This window comes from Simochromis diagramma, unplaced genomic scaffold, assembly GCF_900408965.1.
Source record: "Simochromis diagramma unplaced genomic scaffold, fSimDia1.1 OVJJ01000038.1, whole genome shotgun sequence".
Taxonomy (NCBI): Eukaryota; Metazoa; Chordata; class Actinopteri; order Cichliformes; family Cichlidae; genus Simochromis; species Simochromis diagramma.
Genome location: NW_024387105.1, coordinates 450547 through 463191, shown reverse-complemented (window position 1 = coordinate 463191; position 12645 = coordinate 450547). Strand labels below are relative to the sequence as shown.

General features: G+C 50.5%; 1 protein-coding gene across 3 annotated transcripts; it reads left to right on the top strand.

Annotated features, from left to right (window-relative positions):
• Window positions 1-1973: 1973 nt before the first annotated feature.
• Window positions 1974-12510, top strand: LOC120743115 (bromodomain-containing protein 3-like). Of its 3 annotated transcripts, none has more exons than XM_040046664.1 (12): window positions 1974-2112; window positions 5199-5471; window positions 5552-5663; window positions 5766-5903; window positions 5978-6137; window positions 6353-6522; window positions 6609-7004; window positions 8189-8317; window positions 8388-8594; window positions 8760-8992; window positions 9065-9363; window positions 9557-12510. In XM_040046664.1, the coding sequence occupies exons 2-12, from the start codon at window positions 5380-5382 to the stop codon at window positions 9673-9675; spliced, it is 2055 nt and encodes a 684-aa protein (XP_039902598.1). In that variant the 5' UTR covers window positions 1974-2112; window positions 5199-5379; the 3' UTR covers window positions 9676-12510. The 3 variants fall into 3 exon arrangements, with proteins under 3 accessions (XP_039902598.1, XP_039902599.1, XP_039902600.1); XM_040046665.1 differs by having other exon boundaries at window positions 1975-2112; window positions 5978-6122; XM_040046666.1 differs by having other exon boundaries at window positions 1975-2112; window positions 8388-8570.
• Window positions 12511-12645: the final 135 nt, after the last annotated feature.

Here is a 12645-nt window from a genome sequence, read left to right as displayed (position 1 = left end):
TCTTTGTGTCGGTTCTGCAAACTCTACGACTTCTTTTACTGCACTCTTCTGCTCTGACCAGCCAAGGCGCTTTCTATTACAAGCTCATTCATTCAGGCTCTCTCTCTCGCACACATCATTACAACACACACACACTCAAGAAAGGTAACATATTACTCATTATTTTTCTTAGAAGTAATACAGTGGATTACTTAATTACTGCTCCGAGAAAGTAATTTGTTATAATATTCATTACATTACTCATTACTCAGTAAAATGACCCAAAACTCATTATTTGATAATTATAGTTCTAAACAATATAAACCTGAGAGTACAGTCCCACACACTGATCTCTATCCTAATGAGGACACACACACACAATCTTTAAGTTAGTTGTTAAATACAAACAAAGCAAAGATGAGAAGACTTTAAAGCGGTCGTCACGGTGATCCTACTGTAGAAACAGGTAGAACCAGGCTGCAGCCTGACTGCCTTTGTCCAGGCTCTGGCTGCTGGACTTGGGTCTGCATACTTCATCATCACTCTGACTTTTTGGCTAGCGGTGTGTTAGCCTGTTTCCACGTGCCATCACGCTTGTTCTTTTCTGCAATAAAAATAAAAGTCAGGTCTATGGCTTCACTTCTTGAAAGTTACCACGCCACCATTGTCCTCCTCCCACACAAACTGAAATCAGCTGACTTCAGCAGGACTTTAATGTAATTACTAACTTTATGTTACTAAAAAATGTGATTACAGTAACAAGTTACTTTGTAATTGGTTCTGACACTCACAGATGACAGAGTCACCTACATGTTGAGGAAGGATGCGAGTAAATCGTGACGACTCACCCTGAGTGTTGAAATCAAAAAGCGTGCCCAGATGTTTATACTGATGGCCAAAAATACAGACTGTAGAGCTTATTTCACATCACGGGCCACAAACAGCCCACTTTCAGTCTTTACAGAAAAGATTCTGCTATCACCAAATTTGATGTCCTCCTTTACGTTTTCCAAAGCCACCAGCAGGCTGGATCTTTGTCGGGGTATTCTGGGCCCCGGGCTTCTGTTTCACACCCCTGCTGTGGGAATGACCTCGGTGCTGTCTTAGATAATACTGTCAGCTCCAGAGAGAACCTCAAGAGACCGAGTAATAATAAATAGTCCTAATAAAAAAGATGTTTGTAGACATGCTGACGAAACGTGGTCTGTATGTCCCACTGAGTGCAGTGATCAGTGTCTCTGTTGCTGGTCTCAGGCAGATGAGACACCTTTGATCGTGCTGCTCCTCCACCTTCAAAGAGGTTTGTTTAACTTTTTGCTGTGGACACATGAGCACGAGTTTCTAAAGGAAGCTCTGCCTTCATTCCGGACATTACAGGATGACTCGGCTCTACAGCATCGCCTCTGGTCTTTGGTGGAGGTCCCAGCTTTGTCCCAGCTTGTGTTCAGTGTCTGAAGGACTGGCATGAACATTATTCTGCAGGTATTCCAGGTGAGTTTGGTGCTGATGTGAGGAACAGCGCGGTGACCGCTCAGGTGGACTTTGGTGCACAGACTGAAGTATTTAAGCTGCTGAATAGTGCCGAGTGTGTTTTAAGGCTTGTGCTCTTTCACCGTGACGTTTCATCGTTTTATTTAAAAGGCTGTTCGCCACCAATTTACAGACACAGTGTTTCAAAGTCTCGTTTAGGTATCTATAACTGATCAGCGTCAGCACAGCTCCGCGCTGCCGCGGTGCATGCTGGGAGACGTAGTTCGATCCGCGGCGCCATTCCGAATCCCGTCAGCTTTACCGGCTAATCACGAGAGCCCGGTTATCGGCTCAGCCAATCAGTGCATGTTAACGGCCTCCTGCACCAATCACAGTTCTTCACACCACCTAGCAACAAATCAAAACCCTGCAAGCACGCCGTAGCCAATCACATCGCGTCATCTGCCGGACCAACCAATGCAATCACAACAAAATCCATGATGCTGCTCGGCACTGCGCTTGCGTACGGACAAGACAGCTGATAACTCATCTATTATGCTACTTGGCTAAATAAAAATCTTCCAGAAAGCAGTCGCAGCCGCCGCGGGACCGCCGGAGGACCGAGACACGGAGTAAAGAGCGTGTGTGAGCGGGAGAAGCGGGGTGAGCGGGTACCGGGAGCGGAGGGAAAGAGCGGGCAGAGCGGAGAGTGTCGGAGCCTGGCTGGCCGCTCGGCGCCTTCAGACAAAGCTCAGCTAACAGGCTAATGCTGCGTTAGCTAGCCAAACATCGAGCGGTAACGTCCGCAAATATCGCAAAATGTAACCGCGCCAATGCGCCTGGAGTACGCCAAATTAGACCACGTCGGCCGATATATCACCCCGGCACGCATTTCGTCAGCCCCTCGGCCGCCGTGGGTATTATTACCGACGTGTTACGGCCTCGACGCGGAGCTGTGCTCCGTTAGCCACCTAGCTGTTGCTGTGCCCGCCATCTTTTAAAGCAGGTAAATGGATGTTTGCGCGGAGCTCGAAGTGGAGCGGCCAGAGCCGAGCTCCAGCCCCCTTCACCGGGCCTAGAGATCCACCGACACCACGAGCCATCGGGGTGTCGGTGCAGCCGCCACGTAAGGTCATGTGTGCGGTTTGCCTTGTGCAGCGGAGCGGTGGCTCGTAGCGGTTAGCTTGGCTATTAGCAGCGCACAGGCGGCCCCGGGTCTGCACGGATTTGCCGCTCCGGGTCCCGGTCCCGGTTTTAGACGGCCTGAGGGCGTCTGTTGGGTGCAGGAGCTCATAGCACGGGTATCATTCTGTTCAGTCCCAGGTGTGTCCAGGACATGCCCACTTAGGGTACACCAGTTCGCATAACATCAATACCATCCTGTTTTTGTTTTGTTTTTTGAATAAATTGTCATCAGTTTGACATTCAGAGCCTTTTCTCTCATTTTGACCCGTGGTGTTGCTTTAAATCAGCAGAGACTCCAAGTAGAGACTGAAGGCTGGACTACCCACAGATCTGTTGTCTTAATCCCATCAGTTGTGATTAAAATATAAAAATGTCCACAGCATACTTTATTTTCACTTTATTGCCTTTTGGATTTGTGACAGTCTCAGAAATTCCCATTAACATAAAATAATAATCTGTAACGTGCCACCTGTGGGTGTAAGAAAGAAACTTAAAAGTGATCAGGTAATGGATTACCGAAAACACTGAGTGACTTTTGATTAGCAGTTATTTATTTGAATGTTTAGCTGAGCGGGATCAGACGGCTGCTCTGATTGGATAAACACAAGTTTCCCTCAGATTTCTGCCGTGATCATTGTAGACTCAGGGTCAGTGTGGTCAAAGAAATCATGCTAATGAGAGATTAATAACTAATGTTTGTAAGCAAACCGACACATTAACAAGAACAGTTGACTGTTATCAGTTGATGCATTATAGACCTATCAACAGTTGATCTTTAAATATACTGACAACCCTGATCATCCGCTGCTATGAACAGATAACAGCCTCTCGGGCCTTCATCAGACGGTCTTACCGCACAAATCAAGCTATCGTAAAGATAAACTTTGGTACATTCTTGTGACAGGAACTCAAACAGGAAATAAAGAAAGCGTGACGTAAAACACATGGACACGTCCAGATCAGAGAGAAAAACTCGTGCAGTAATCCTGGACCTGCAGCAGGTCAACAACAGCTGATGAGTCACTGCACGTTTATCAATGGACTCCAGTGAGAGAGGGTTGGACGTGTAACGCGAGGATTAGTTGAATAAAGTTTGACTTGGGACCCGCCCACGCGGCGTTAGGTCTGTTGATGCAACAAATGGCTGAATTTTTCAGCGTTGGATGTTCTCTGATTACTAAACAGATTATTGGTTGGTGGGTGGATCATCTGTCAGTTTATTAATAACAGTCGCTGCAGCCTTGATTATCTGCTGTTGATAAATCTGATTGTGGCCTGAGAGTCAGATTCTAATCAGCGCGAGGCACAAGGATCAGCTGTGTGTCTGATGCTCTGGATTATTAGCGCCTCAGTGTTGGAATCAAACTGGATTCAGGTAGAAAGTAGCAGTTTTTAGGAGTTGGAAAACTTTGGTGAGCTTCGGGCCTCCTCCGTGCTGTTTGTAGCTTCATGAAGCTCCAGATGTTTCAGCAGAGACGGTCCAGACTGCACGTTGCTCCTCAACCTGCCATCACAGGTCACAGTCTCCTCTGCATGTGCAGGGATGCTGCTTTGACCTGAGCGATGACAACAACCTGGATGTTCCCTCTGCTCTAGAGCCAAGTGTCCACGATCTCGGTCAGAATCTCAGCTTCTGATTGGTCAAACCGCAGCACAGCTTCCACTCAGTGTACCTTGAATGAGTTCAGACAGGAGGAGCAGGTGTTTGTGGATCCTGGTTGGAGGAGTCTGTAGCTTTCCGAGTCCAAGCAGTGATTTCGACGTCAGAGTCAGGTTTTAGGGTCTGACCTCCACCCACCTCCACCCACAGCCTGCAGCTCTGCAGCTGCGCCTGTGTGCTCAGGTTTTTCTGATCCGTAGATGATGATTCGTTCTGAGTGACCCTCACTGCCTCTCACAGAGCTGAAGCGCTCAGCCTTCTGGGCTGGGCTTTTACACGTAGTCATGACACTCACTAACCTCGTTAGCTGCCAGATGTTGAAGCAGCTGTTTTTAAAGCTTTATGTACAGATGTGTGTAGCAGCTGAGCTGGCCTGGTCCTGGAAGCTCCCTGCTGTGTTTGCACAGAGATCAAACAGCCAGCTGCCATTTAACCTGTTGCACTTCATTCATTGGCCAGAGTTTAAAACCTCGCTGAGCCCCGCCTCCAAAGATCTCCAGAACGCTTCAGAGAAGACTCGCTCTCAGCGAGGACGTGAAGCTGAGCGTCAGGACTAAATGACTGACCTGAGCTGAAGTTTCAGTTTTCAGCGTCTTCCTCCAGACGTATGGTGGCATACGTCCTCCAGCTTCTCTGTGCTCGTTTGTTTGAGTTAGTGTAACCGCGGCACCGTAGCTAGCCGGGCGTCATCGACCAGCCAAACGTTGCCGCTGTACGATTAAGTTCTTAGAGAGACATCAGCTTTAGATGGAAACCAGCGAGCTGACTTTAAACAACGATCGCGGACTGTTTGGACAGGAAATGGTTAATGACCTCAAACTGGTGTGATGGGCGGGGTTAAAAGCGTTACCTCCCCAGAGTCAATAACCCCTAATCACCGCCCCTCTCTCTCTGTGTTTTTCAGGTCGTGCGATGGGAGTTTGTCTCTTCGGGGAACACTTGAGCTGAAGCGGCTGAACTGAACACGTGCACGGACACACACCTGTGCACACACACCTGGCCTCGGCCCACAGAAGGAGTCCTTTTTCACCTTCCAGTCAGACGCTGCCGTTCCACTGTGCATCGCTGCATCACCGTCGTCCACCATGTCGGACGCCCCTGAGGCTGCGCCCCCCAGCCCCCCTCCCCTCACCAACCCGCCTCCCCCTGAGGTCACCAACCCCACTAAACCGGGCAGGTAGGACACAACCGAGAAAGACTCCTGATAGGCTGTTAGAGGCAGGTGAATGGTGTGTGCTGACTGTGTGTGTGTCTCAGGAAAACCAACCAGCTGCAGTACATGCAGAACGTGGTGGTGAAGACGCTGTGGAAGCATCAGTTCGCCTGGCCCTTTTACCAACCCGTGGACGCCATCAAGCTGTGTCTGCACGTGAGTCACCATTGCTCTCTCACCACACACACACACACACACACACACACACACACACACACACACAGCTGAGTGTTTTCCTGACCACGCTGCTGTGTGCAGGATTACCACAAAGTGATCAAAAACCCGATGGACATGGGAACCATTAAGAAGCGTCTGGAGAACAATTATTACTGGAGCGCCAGCGAGGCAATGCAGGACTTCAACACCATGTTCACCAACTGTTACATCTACAACAAGGTAAGGGGGCAGAGCCAGGGCGCTGAGTGCAGCTGTGTGCAGCTGTGATGGCATTAACCTCTGTGTGTGTGTAGCCCACAGACGACATCGTCCTCATGGCTCAGGCTTTAGAGAAGATCTTCCTGCAGAAAGTCGCTCAGATGCCTCAAGAAGAAGTCGCTCTGCTGCCTCCGGCTCCCAAAGGCAAGAACAAGAGCAAACAGCCGGCCGCCACCACAGGTGAGACGGATACAGGTAACGCTGCGGTACCAGAGGTGGTCTCCACCCAGGTCCTACACTGCACTCACCTTTATTGAGAGAAATTGGTGATTGGTTGTTCAGGTGTTCAGGTGTGGGTTCTGTGTTTGCGGCAGTAGATCAGAATCCTCTCCTGCACCTGCACTTGAACGTGTGCAGGAAATACTGCAGTACTGCTGAAGTACTCACAGTACTTCCTGTCTCTCTTTCAGTGAGTCAACAGGCAGAGTCTTCAGCCTCCCCTCCTCCCTCCTATCCCTCCCCCTCTCCCTCTCAGACGCCAGTAATCTCGACCACGCCCACACCAGTCCAGGCCACGCCCCCTGTGTCTGCACCTCAGCCTCCTGCGACCTTGATGCCATCTGCCCAGCCTGTGGTTAAGGTAAGAGGCGTGTGCGGCGACATGGCGTCATGTGACCTGAAACAGAACCTGAGCCCGCCCTCTCCACCTGTCTGTCTCTCTAACAGAAGAAAGGCGTGAAGAGGAAAGCTGATACCACCACTCCGACCACGTCGGCCATCTCTGCCGGCCGCGCCGACTCTCCGTCTGCTCAGGACGCCAAACCGGCTAAACTGGCTTCGTCTCGCCGTGAAGCCGCTGCCCGCCCCACCAAGACCCGGCGGGACACTGGGGACGACCTGGCGGCTGGGGACGTGGGTGCCGGAGGCGTCGGCCCTGGGGGGAGGAAAGGCGGTAAGCTGGGTGAGCAGATGAAACACTGCGATGCCATCCTGAAGGAGATGCTCTCGAAGAAGCACGCCGCCTATGCCTGGCCCTTCTACAAGCCCGTGGACGCTGAGGCGCTGGAGCTGCACGACTACCACGACATCATCAAACACCCCATGGACCTCAGCACCATCCGGGTAATGACATCATCACGTAGACACGAGGTTAGAGTGAGGTCAACGGTGGTTCAAACTCTGCAGGCGCCATAGAAACTCTCCTGACTACAACGTGATCGGTGACGATCAATATCACAGATTTGATGTTTTAAAGAAAATTAAAGTCTGTGAGAGCGGGAACTGACCCAGAGTGAGGGAGGGCTTTTCTGCTCGCTGTAACCGAACATACGTCCACGCTGCCGTGACGTCACGACGTTCGCCAGCACGGAGTGAACCTCAAACAGGTCGAGGCGTTAGAGTGACGAGGTTTTCTCGTGTGGGCGACACCTGAGCTTCCCTCATCATGCTGTGTGGTGTTAGTGGGAGCTCCACAGGTGAGCGTCCGCAGGCTGTTGCTCCTGTTTGTGGTGCAGCACACAGTCAGACCCCTCCTCTTTGGTAAAGCCGCTCAGTCGCTCAGCGCTGATCGATTCGTTTTTTCCATATTTTGTGAGATGTTGCGGTGACTGAAGCTCCATTTCCATTAGTTCTGACTGGTTTTCCGTTACAGTCGAGTACCACCTGATATGCGTGATCACCGTCATAGCAACGGGGCGGAGCGTCCCATGACATAATTAGTACGTGACATGAACGCTACAACAAACGTGGAGGCATCCGTGTACTTGCTGCTCGGTCTGTGTCGCACTCAGGGACCGTGGCGTTGTGCGATGTAACCGCTGCCCTTGGGTTTCGATGAGTCACGACTCATCAGGCGACACCGCTGATTAGCCCGTCGATGGCACGCAGTCTGTCACATTTTCAGATCGCTTGAAACCTCCCCTGAGCAGGTACTCGTGGGAACAGCGGGTTTCAGTGGCGGCGGCGGCGCCTGATGAGATGACTCTGACTGACAAACAAAGTTGAACTCCGAGCACGTAATCTGAAGTTGAACGAGTACAGCTGAATGCAGATAATATACGTTAATGTATGTAGTAGTACTGCAATAACCGGGGTTATTGCAGTACTACTGAGTAAAACATGGAAATCATAACAACGCTATGTCGAGATCGTGGGCTGCGGCGATTCCCAGCCCTGCGGCCGGTTCAAAGCTCGCTCTGGTGAAAAACTGGAACCTTTTAACGCCGCTGGGTGTCTGTACTCCGCACCTTCAGATGTCCAAATGGGAGGTTTGGCGCCATCTCTGACGTTCATTTGTTTCCTGACAGAAAAAAATGGATAAAGGCGAGTACAGCGACCCTCAGAGCTTCGCCACTGACGTCAGGTTAATGTTCTCCAACTGCTACAAGTACAACCCCCCAGACCACGAGGTGGTGGCCATGGCCCGCAAGCTGCAGGTACGTAAAGCCTCCGTTTCCTGCTCGATCGATCGCTGCGATCAGGTATCGATAACCCGTCTGCCATTAGGACGTGTTTGAAATGCGTTTCGCTAAAATCCCTGACGAGGGCCTGGAGGCGTCGGTCCCCACCACGACACCGGTGGTCAGCAAAAGCACCGCCTCCTCCGACAGCAGCAACAACTCCTCCTCTGACGAATCGTCCGACTCTGAGGAGGAGCGGGCCACGCGATTGGCTGAGCTACAGGAGCAGGTTGGTGCTGCCGACCAATCACAGGTCAAGAACATCTTGGTTTTCTTCTTTTTATCATTTTAGATTTCACGATTTGTTTACTTGACATTCATGTTTGAAATATCCATGGCTCCTGTGACTCACCCCGTGAAGGCGTGGCCGTGTATTGATCACAGATGACGGGTATTGATAATCAGTTTATTCCATCAGTTGAAGGCGGTGCACGAGCAGCTGGCGGTCCTGTCCCAGGCGCCGGTCAGCAAGCCAAAGAAGAAGAAAGAGAAGAAAGACAAGGAGAAGAAGAAAGAGAAGGAGAAAGACAAGGGAAATAAAGGCAAGATGGAGGAAGAGAAGAAGCCAAAGGCCGCCGCCCAGCAGCCCAAACCGGCCAATCAGAAGAAGGCGCCAGCCAGAAAAGCCAACAGCACGGTGACGGCCACCAGGTACGACTCAGTGTTCAGCAAATCCACCTGAGAAAAGGGACAATGTAGTGACCGCAGTGACTGTGTTTCCAGGCAACCCAAGAAAGGCAGCAAGACGTCGGGCAGCGGCTCAGCCAACGGGGACGACGGCGAGGAGTCGTCGCTGCCGATGTCGTACGATGAGAAGCGGCAGCTGAGTCTGGACATCAACCGGCTGCCGGGAGAGAAGCTGGGCCGTGTCGTGCACATCATCCAGACCAGAGAGCCGTCGCTGAGGGACTCTAACCCCGACGAGATCGAGATCGACTTCGAGACGCTCAAACCCTCCACGCTCCGAGAGCTCGAGCGCTACGTCAAGTCCTGCCTGCAGAAGAAGCAAAGGAAGCTACTGCGTAAGTACCGCCTCAAAAGCACGGCCGTCGATGTCTGAGCGGTCCGATACGGGGGGGTGGGTTCATCGTGTGAGCGTTGGACTTGGGCGACTGAGCCGTGTTGTCTAGGCAACAATCATCGAGCGCCAACAGAAATGGTGTCACCTGGCCGGGACTGTCTCATTGACTCGTCTTCCTTTATTTCTCTTTTCAGAGAAGGCAGCTGGAGGCGGGGCCTCAGGAGGCGGGGCTAGTCGTTTGAGTGGCAGCTCCTCTTCCTCCTCCGATGACAGCTCCTCGACAGGAACCTCCTCATCCTCCGACACAGACTGAACACGCGTTCACACATACACGTGTTACTGAACACACACACACACACACCTCCATCCTGAACAAACACAAAGACAGAGATACACACTCTGAACTTGTTACACACACGTTTAAACACAGAGACTGGATGTAAATAGGCTGACCTGTTTGTTTTTTTTAGCTCCTAGTGCTTTTGTTTTTTGTTTTATTTTTTCCGCTATTGGAGGACTGCAGACAGAAGAAAGTGATGGAGGAGGAAGGATGTGGGCGGAGTCAGGTAGAGCGATGGGCAGCCCGTCTGGGAGTCTTACTGATCTGTGGACAGAAATGCAACCGTCGAGACTTTCTTTCTTCGTCTTTTTCTTCTTCGTGGACGGCCGGCGGTGACCCCTGACCTCTGAATACATTCCACAAGTATCATTGGAGAGGAGGAGCAGGTGATCTCAGCAGGTTTGTGGATACTGAGACGAATGAGCGCATCTCACGTTTCATTTGAAGGTGTCGGCAGCGCTGCAGCAGAGAGAAGACCTGACGATGTCAGCGTGTGACATCACAGAACAGTTTTACAAATAACCGTTTTTTCTCTGAACCTGGCGGCAAGGCGTTGTTTAGCCCCTCCTTCTGATGTGCCGTCTGCTACTTTAAACTGGGATTGAGAAAACCAGCGAGGTGGGAAACAGGCAGGAGTATGGCGGTGGGCGGGGTCAGCAGGAAAATACAGTTTAGCAGTTTAAAGGTACTTTTTGTAAAATCCAGTTTAAATGTTAAAATTAAAAGCTTTTCAAATTAAAAGTGTGTCACTGAGGTGAAAAAGGAAGAACTTTAGTGTAATACCAGTTTGTGCCACTAAATGAAACCAGCGTAAACTTTATTTAAAACGGGTATGAGCACGTTCCTGTGCCAGTGTGAAAACGAAGAGGACAAGGCCTGACCTCAGTCAGTGGTGACATGGTGCCCCCTGGTGGTGGAATGTTTAGTTACATTCTGCAGAAGGTTGTTACAAAAAGTATCTTTAATTCAAAACTTTATTTAAATTTTGAGGTATTTATGACGGGTAACTGACGGCGCCAGGCCGAAACCCTGATTTTGTTTATGGTGGTTGGTTCAGTTTGGCGTTAAACCCTTTAAAACCCGTAACAGGAAACTGCGTGCCTGCAGATAGAACAGAGGGCGTGCCCATGCCGCCTGCTCTGGAGCTGAGTCCTCATCAGGTAACGCTTTAAAAAGTGTCCAAGTGGACTCTTGATGGATCGTCTCAGCGGGAAATAAACCAGATTTTTTTGACTGATCGACCCTTTGGATCGAACCTGCTTCTGGATCTTTCAGCTCCACCTTAAAAACCTCTGAGACCAACCCTGCCCCCTGCTGGTCCTGCAACCCTACACACAACTTCCTGTTTGTCCTTGGGGTCATCGTGGCAATGTGGGTGGGGTCACAGGATCCTGACCCCGCCCCCAGCACGGCTCTGTCAGCACAGAGACGTTGATTTATTTTTTTTAACACTACATTTCCTGTTTTTGATTTTCAGGTTGTGTGCTGAACTTGTTTGTGTCTTATAAGGTTCTCTATATAAAATGTCTTTCTATTGCTGTCCTGTTCAAGCGCCGCCCCCATTCTCACCCCGCCAAAAAAGAACCACTCATACTGTACCGCCTCCTCCTGTCAGGGTCCAAACTCGGAGCACCTCGTTTCTTTTAAAGCTTTTTAGACAATTTATTTTAAGGTTTTAGAGCTCGCTGCCGCTCGGAGGACATCAGGACGCAAGAAACGATTTCTGAGGAAAATGCCACGCCCACCACAGTCACGACTCATTTTCGCGATTTCAGAAAAAACCCGTCTGTCAAGCACTCGGCAGATGTTTGTGGCTTACGTTGGGCATTGTGGCGTCAGATTTCTGATCACCTGACGTCAGTGTCAGGCGGATAGGCCTGTTGCCCTCTGACCTATGATCTGTGGTTACACCTCCGATGGTGTTGGGCTCTCTGGGACGCGGCCATAGTTGTTCTTATCCCTGGACGCCGTGTCGGTTCTTGGCAAAGGAAATATCGACAAACAGGAAGTTTGTTTTCTCTGAAAAATTCATCATGACGTTGACCGCCGCGTCCTCGGTGGCGTTCTGAATTTTGTACAAGCTGCAGAGCACAAACAAAGATGAATCATGAATATTAGACGTAGAGTTTTACTGAAACTGTTGAATCGACATGCCCAATGATATAAATGGTTTCCGATTGGCTGGAGCCAGGGGGGCGTGTTCAGTAAAACCTCACCTCCCCTCGCTCCTCTGACCCCTGATTATTGGCGACCTCCAGCTGGAGATCAGTTTACCTGTGGTGCCCCCTGGAGGTAACCTGGTAAGAAACCTGTAAATGGCAGGTGTTGGAGAATAATCTGACGTCGTGATCACACGACCTCCGGGTGGCACCGCATCGTCATCTGTTGTCACGGATCTTTCCTTTAGCCTCCACGTTTTGTTTTGCGGGCGCATTACGACTCGATGGACCGGGCAAAGCGTTCGATCGGGACCCCCTGCGACAGACAGGCGGACAGCTCGTTGCCACAGTAACCCTCCTCTTTGTTTTTAGTTGATGGTTGAGCTTCGACGCTCATAGTTAATTTTGTATTTTAATAAGAAAAGGAAACAGTGGTTTTATGTATTGCATGCACTCCGGCCGTACGTTTTTCTCGCGTATGTTTGAGCGCTGTATAGTAGCTGTAAAGTAGCCGTCTGAGGTTAGAGCGAGCTCCACTCGTAGAGACGCAGAGGGGACGAAACAAGTGAATTATTTGATGTAATTACTGATATGGGATCCTTATTTTCTGAGTTCATTTGTTTTCATAAATAAACACATAAACTGAAAACAAGTGGCTCCACTCTTTTGTCACCGAGCGCGCTCTAACGGACAAAGTGAGAGAAGTCCTCGGGGCCACCTGAGGCGTGCTGTGACGCTGGACGTTGTCCTGGGCTGCGCCGAGTGGGCGGGGCTGAGACGAGCC